The following is a 7784-nucleotide window of genomic DNA, read 5'->3' on the forward strand; positions in this document are numbered from 1 at the left end:
ATAGTAATAGTGGTCAGATGTGGAAACAGTAGGGAGACAAAAATATACATATAAAATAAACTCAGTATTTTAATAAAGTAAAAAAAAAAGCTCAGTTCCACTCAGGAGGATTGGATACATCACAGCCTGTTCTGAAGCAGGAATTATGATTGATTACATCTGTGATCATCTCTACACTACTTTGTTATTCTCACTACCATGGAGATGTGAATAAAGATGTCTGTAATCAGTCTTTCAAAGAAGCTGCACATCACGCCAAATAGGAGCTATAGGGCTTTTAATACTCGCAGAAGGTAATAGCAAAGGCTTGGCCACTGAGGAAAGACAAATTCTACTTTATTTGCTACAACTAGTGAAATTATCAACTGGAGGCAATGACAAGATATAGCTAAGAAAGAACTCCTTTGAAAACTGGTGGTTTGAATGAGAATGCCCCCATAGGTTCACGTATGAATATTTGATCCACAGTTGGAAGAACTATTTGGGAGGATTAGATGTGGCCTTGTTGGTAGGTGTGTGTCACAAGTGAAGGCTTTGAGGGTTCTCTCTCTACCTCCTGCTCTCCAACGTTGGTGCCATCATGAACTAATCCTCTGAAACCATAGCCCCAATAAAGGCTTTCTTCTCTCTGCTGCCTTGGCTGGAGTGTTTTGCCACAGCACTAAAGAGTAGCCAGACACCAGTCGGAAGCAGAAATGGGCCACTGCTATGAAAGACCTGGCCACATGGCTTGTTGGAGAAATGTGGAAGGCTGGGACTTTGGACTAAGAAAGTGGTTGGAGCTTGGAAGAGAGTAGTGACAAGAGCCATGTGGTCTGTGGAAGTCTAGATCATGAAGCTTCAGAGGATAACAATTAGCAACTGAGAAAAAGACTATTCCTGGGATGTTTTGGCAAAGTATGCGGCTGCCTTCTTCTGCCCTTGTCCTAAGAAGCTGCCTAAGCCTAAGTGAAAAGTAACAGACTAATTTGACAGAGGAGCGCCTTCCAAAGAGCTGAATGCTGACTCTGCAGCATAGTAACAGAAAAGAGCATGTGAGGCAGAAAGACTATCGTATACAGCGTATGCAGGAAAGAGCACCAGGGAGGTTAATGCTGGGAGCCAAGGCTTGCACTCAGAGGCTGAGATTACGGAGAGGTCTGATCTGAAATGGAGGGAGAAATGCCCTCAGGATAAAATTCCACCCAGCTAAGCATCCCTCTTGTGAAAGAAAAAAGCCCAAGCTTTTTTTTCTAGCTCCAAAAAGGCAACAACAAAGCAGAATGGCTGCAAGTGTGACTGGGGTGGGGGGGAGGGCAGGCTCTCCTAAGCAGGTAGAACTTGGCAGTGTGATCTAGCTATAGAGTATTAGAGGATACATGAGCAAGGGGTTGTGGGAACTTCCTCCATGGTTAAAGAGAGCCACTGAGGCCACACAATGAGGAGATTGTAAATGCAGAGGTGTCAGAGTCATGTGTTACCTGCCAAGGAGAGCTGCATACAAGAATGGAAACAGAGAAAGCATGTTGCAGTCAGCAAAGCAAGAAAGGAGGCTTTAAGCACCAGACATGATGACAGGATTTGGAATTGTTCTGTTGGGTTTCAGTCTTGCTGTGGTCCACATTTCCTCACTATTCCTTGAATATACTTTTTAGAATGATGATGCATTGTGTATTAGAATAAAATTTGCTCTTTTGATTCTGGTTTCAGAAGACTGACTTGACTTTTAAATTATGTCAAAACTAAAACACAGAATTTCTGAGGTTGGACAAATGCATTTTGCACTACCATATGGTCAAAAGCCTATGGGAGCTAGGGAGTGGAATGTGGAGGTTTACATGAGAATGGCCACCACAGGTTCATGTTTGAATACTTGGCCCCCAGTTGTTGGAACTATTTGGGAAGGATTACAAGGTGCTGCCTTGGAGGCAGTGGGGGTCAAGTTTTAGGATTTCACAAGGTTTTTTCTCTGCCTCCTACTTGCAGATCAAGATGTGAGCGATCAGCCGGGCGATGGTGGCGCACGCCTTTAATCCCAGCACTCGGGAGGCAGAGGCAGGCGGATCTCTGTGAGTTCGAGACCAGCCTGGTCTACAGAGCTAGTTCCAGGACAGGCTCCAAAGCCAGAGAAACCCTGTCTCGAAAAAAACAAAAAAAACAAAAACAAAAAAAAAAAGATGTGAGCAATCAGTTTTCTGCCATCATGGATTCTAACCTTCTCGAAAGGCAAGCCCAATTAAATGCTTTTATGCCTTGGTGTTTTGTCACAATTGAAGAGTAACTACGGAAAAAATTGGGAGAAAAAAGAAAGAAAAAAGGAGTAACTATGACAATTAACCCAATAGGCATTTGGTGCAGTCAGGTCTAGTGGGAGGGCAGTGGGGCAGACAGGGAACACAGAGTCAACGCAAAAACACATGCTAATATACCTCCCCTTAGTAGTAATTATAGAAGCCGCAATGGTCTTGGTCCAATAGGCACATCATGGGATTAGTTACCATATATCTCCCCATTTCTAAGAGCAGGAGCCATTGGAAAGGCTGGGACAGTTAGATGTCCCCCAAGTTCAATAGTTATACAGACTTGGTCTTTAAAATGAGGTATTCATATTCCCGGGGAAACACCAAGATCTATCCCATGGGTTCGGCAGACACAGATAGGTAAAAGGGCTTCAATGTGAAGATCTTCGGTTTGTATACTAAATTGATGTGGTCTAAAATGACTAAACAAAATTGAAGATCAATTTGTTTCCCTCCATTTTCACAAATCCAACACTCCCTCTTCTCTCCACTTGTTCAACCCTATCACTGGCCATTGCCTCGGAGTGTGAACAATTCTAGAGACAAAGTACAAAAACACCTAACCAGCTTCCAGGAGACAACTGCCAAGTGTTGGCTACAAAGCCTATACCTTCTCTTTGAGAAGGCTGTGCGGAGATGTTCACTCCTGTCATTTTATGTAAACCTGAGAGATTCTGCTAGGCATGATGGGACAGCCTGTAAGCACAGCACACAGGTGGGAGAGACACAGATGGTCAGGAGTAGAAGGCCGTCCTTGGCTACAGTGACTAATCAGATTTGTTTCTTCAGTGTTGGTCCTAGTATTTTTCTAATAACTACCTTAGATTTTGATGTCCCGAGAACATTATATAACAGCAGGGTAGAGTATAAACCAACTAATGCATTACTCTCGGCAGGAAATAAAAGAATGCATTGTTATGTTTGTGTTGGTATTATTTCCACTCAAGATTTAAGATTTGGAAGGAGAACAAAGTGATTTAAGTATCTAATGTTAATGAAACCCTCAAACTGATCTTCTAAAATTCTATAAATAAGCATATACAATGGGTCACACTCATGAAAGATGCTCAATACTGACTCTTTTAAAAACAGTCTCACTATATGGCCCAGACTGGCATCAAAATAGGTGATCTTCTGCTCCTGCCTCCAAGAATACTGGTTTTTTGAGAAATGACCTGATCCTAATATTTCTCTGCAACTGACTCAGCTATGCTATAAAAACTTTAATAACCAACTGAATCTCTTTCTTACAAGAAGGACATGAAGCTCCAGCCTTCTTTAGTCTTCTGGCACATTGGAAACACGTCGTCAAATGGCTCGTCCTCCCATGAATAATGTTCCCATCCCGAGGCCTTTTTTCACATAAACTACATGGCTTCAAGATATTTTTAAAATCTTCCATACTTTCTGTATCTGTTTTCTGTTCAGAAAGGATATCTGCTTGTTCTCTCACACTTGAGATGGTCTCTTGGCTTTCAGAACTATGAGCCAAATCCAAAAACTCCACTGAGTTACAAGGGTTAAACTTGGTATTCTCTTCCTTTAAATACACATCTTTAGGCCTGACAACTGGAGCTGAAACAGTTCTCCGGCAATCGGGGACATCGATTCCTTCATTCTCTTTCTTTTCATGCATGGCAGTGATATTAGATGTGGAGAGAGAATGAGTTAATTTAGAACAATCCGAATACCAATCCTTTCTTAAGGCCCAGCAACGAAAACAATACCTCTTGCTTGGAGAATTAAATTTCTTGCACTCTGTACACTGCCACTCATCCTACAAAAAGTTAAGTGAAGTCAATTAAAAATGTGGTAAAAAAGATGCTAAGAAAAATATGTTCACACACACACAATAACAACAACAAAGCAAAAATGGAAGATAGGCCAAGTTCTCATTTCACTAAGTATCTATCTAGATAACCCATAACCCATACCATTCAACCTGAGACCTGAACAAATTCAATTCTCCCAGGGAAGAAAATCTTCGAAAGTTTTACATTGATAGTGACCCAACTGTTCTTTTCAAATCAAAATTTGGCATAACTGTCTTTAAAGGAAGTTGATTGTTTTTGCCTTCTATCCAATTTGGACGACATTTATATTTCTTTTACTTGCTTTCTTCCAGGTCACTTTTCCATTCACAACTTATTCTTTCTCTTGTCAGTGGCTAAAAAATGAAACTTATCAAAGGCAGAGGCAGGCGGATCCCCGAGAGATCAAGGTCAGCCTGATTTACAAGTGAGTTCCAGAACAGGTATAGCTACACAGAGAGACCCTGTCTCAAAAAACCAAACAAGAAAAAAAAAATAAAAAGAATGGCCCTCATAGGCTCAAAGATTTGAATGCTTGGTCACCAGAGAGGGCACTATTTGAAACAATTAGGAGGTGTGGTCTTGTTAGAGGAAGTGTGTCTCTGAGGTTCCAAAAGCCCAAGTGGCTTTCTCTCTTGCTGGTGCCTACATATACAGATGTAAAACTCTCAATTACTTCTCCAGCACCGTTATGAATTTGCATGCTGTCATGGTCCCTGCTGTGGTAAGAATGGACTAAACTGCAAGCAAGCCCCAGTTAAATGCTTTCTTTTATCAGTTGCCATGGTCATGGTGTCTCTTCACAGCAACAGAACACTGACTAAGACATGGCCTTACTGGGAGGTGTAACTGGGAGCCAGCCTGAGGTTTCAAAAGCCTCCATGCCTTCCCAGTGAGCTCTCTATTTCCTGCTTGCAGTTTATGATGTGAGCAATCAACTGTACCACCTTCTCTTCATTCTGTCATAGGCTCTAACCCTCTAGAACTTTAAGAATAATTAAATACTTTCTTTGTGAGCTGTCCTGGTCATGGTGTTTTATAAGAGCAACAGAACAGTAACTGATACACAGGACAAATGCCAAGCACTGAAAATGTAGAGGTCATAACTCAACTGCCTAGAATGAGGCAAGAAGCATAGACTAATGATTAAGCTACAACTCTCACCAGTTTAGGACCCTTCAATCTTGTCTAAAATGCTATATAAGTACTTTGAAGTTCATAATAATTTGAAATTCATAATCGATAGCATGCTACAGTTTGATTGCCATTGCTTTATAGTACATAAAATAGCAGGATTTATTACATCCAATGGCATCTTTGATTTGACAAAATATCATCTATTTGCTTAATAGTTTTTTGTGCCCAAGTGTCACAGAAGTCTGATTAGGATGAGAACATTTATCTCAGCTATTTGTATTATGGTCAAGAACACTTACTGGACCAATTATGTTCCACTTTATCATTTATCTTTGCAAAGAGATGATTTGCAAAAAATTACCATAACAATCAATAGCAGTAGGGCTAGAGGGTGGCAATTAACACCAGAAACCTAAAGTTCTATCCCAAAGCAGTGAAATACCCTTTTTATTTAAATCCTAGCATCTGTTTCCACAGTGAGTAAGCTGCAGGGGAGAGAAAGAAAGGGAGGGAGGAAAAGAGAGAGAGAGAGAGAGAGAGAGAGAGAGAGAGAGAGAGAGAGAGAGAGAGAGAAATGCAAAGTATACATGTATACATTCAGATTGATTTAACTTATCACATGGCAACAAACTAAAGGCATATTACCTAAAAGCTTAATACTGACTCTTCTTTAGCAAACCCCATTTATATTAACTATGTGGAAATTAAGTTGTTTTTCATTTGCATCTTTTTGTTTATTTTTGAAGACAGGATTTCTCTGTGTAGCCCTAGCTGTCCTGGAACTCATTCTGTAGATCAGGCTAACCTCAAACTGACAGAGTGGCCTGCCTCTGCCTCCTGAGTGCACTACCACCAGCAGATTCATCTGCATTTTTTAACAGATGCTGGTAAAATTATTTTTCTAACTCAAAGAATTTTATGTAACTTATAGATCCTTAGGATGAGAAAGGTGTTCAAATGAGGGAAAGTAATGGATTGTGGGGGGCTTAGTGTGGGTTTGGGACTACAGCCAAAATGTGCCATAGGGTGTTTGTGGAGGTCAGAGAGTAACTTCGGGTATTGTTCTTCATTATCCACCTTGTCTGAGACAAGGTTCCTGTCATTTGCTACCGCATATGCCAGGCTAGTTGGCCTGTAAGCTTCCAGAATTCTCCTGCATCTCTTCCTTGTTGGCACAGAAACAAATGCACTACTAACCCTGCCTTTCATGGCTTCTGGGGATTCAAAAGAAGGTCCTAATGCTTCCACAGCAAGTGCTTTACCTACTGAACCATCTCAGTATGCCTTGTCCTGGTTTTTTCATTTTGTTTTTTGAGACAGAGTTTCTCTGTGCAGCTCTGGCCATCCTGGAACTCACTGAGTAGATTGGGCTGGCCTCAAATTCAGAGATCCAGCATCTGCCCCGAGTGCTGGAATTAAGATGTGTGCCGCCACCATCAGGTTTTTCTATAGTTTTGATAGCGGGAACAGAGGTACTCTGGTCATTTTTCCCAAGTCAGGGAAAATACTGGATCAAACTATTCATTTATAACCAGGCAGCAGAGGCACATACTTTAATTCCAGCACTGGGGAAGAAGAGGCAAACTGATCTCTTCAAGTTCAAGGCCAGCCTGATCGACAAAGCAAGTTCCAGTACATCCAGGGTTGTCACACAGAGAAACCCTGTCTTGAAAACCAACAACAACAAAATATTTTTTTGTTTTCAAATTCCAATTAAAAACTTAAGAAGATGAAATGTAGTCAAGATTGAAGCACGCCTTCAATCCCAGCACTCTGGACGCAGGTGTATCTCTGAGTTCGAGGCCAGCGTGGTCTATAAGAACTAGTTCCAAGATAGGCTGCTATAGAGAATCCCTGTCTCAAAAAACAAAAACAACAAAAAAAAAGAAATGTAAAGAACCCAACACATCTTAGCAAGTAGGAAACGACAGCCTGCAATGCTATAATACATAGGAACTAGGATTCAGCTAAAAATTGGCAACAGCAAAACAGCTTTTACCTCAGAGGTAAGTTCCACATCGGTATCATCACTCAAGGACTTAGGGTCCTCAAGATCATCATCTTTTCCCACATCAATCACCTGTGAAGGTAAACAGACCTCATTAGAAATGCTAACCTTTTTTATGAGACTATTAAAGCAAAAATGATGAACAACAACTTCAATGCAAATAAAACTCACTCTGTCCCAACATTACCACTTAAAAACATATTAACATAAATGTTCCAAAACCTTGATCCTATAGACATAAGGCTGACAATTTAGTAACACTAATGGTGATAAAGCACCCACCCACAGGGTTTCCAAGTATCTTCCATATTCAGAAAGAGGTATCCCCACAACTTCAAAGAAAACAAATGCCAGGAATATAAAAAGCAGCAATTACTGGCTGGGCGGTGGTGACACATAACTTTAATTCCAGCACTTGGGAGGCAGAAGTAAGTGGATCTGAGAGTTCTGGAATAGCCAGGTCTACATGGCAAACTAATGATTTTTCTCTCAAAAGTTCAAAAAAAAAATTTTTTTTTTTTTTTTTTTTGGTTTTTTGAGACAGGGTTT

At 40.8% G+C, this 7784-nt stretch overlaps 1 protein-coding gene across 2 annotated transcripts in view; it reads right to left on the reverse strand.

Annotated features, from left to right (window-relative positions):
- Window positions 1–2118: 2118 nt before the first annotated feature.
- Window positions 2119–7784, reverse strand: part of Mdm4 (MDM4, p53 regulator) — a 37226-nt gene continuing 31560 nt past the window's right edge. For both annotated transcript variants that reach the window (XM_005348352.3, XM_005348353.3), the window contains exons 10-11: window positions 7227–7307; window positions 2119–4056 (exon numbers count right to left, since the gene is read on the reverse strand). In XM_005348352.3, the coding sequence (XP_005348409.1) occupies window positions 3487–4056; window positions 7227–7307 (651 nt within the window). In that variant the 3' untranslated portion in view covers window positions 2119–3486. The remainder of the gene's footprint in view (window positions 4057–7226; window positions 7308–7784) is intronic.

This window comes from Microtus ochrogaster, chromosome 6, assembly GCF_000317375.1.
Source record: "Microtus ochrogaster isolate Prairie Vole_2 chromosome 6, MicOch1.0, whole genome shotgun sequence".
Lineage (NCBI taxonomy): Eukaryota > Metazoa > Chordata > Mammalia > Rodentia > Cricetidae > Microtus > Microtus ochrogaster.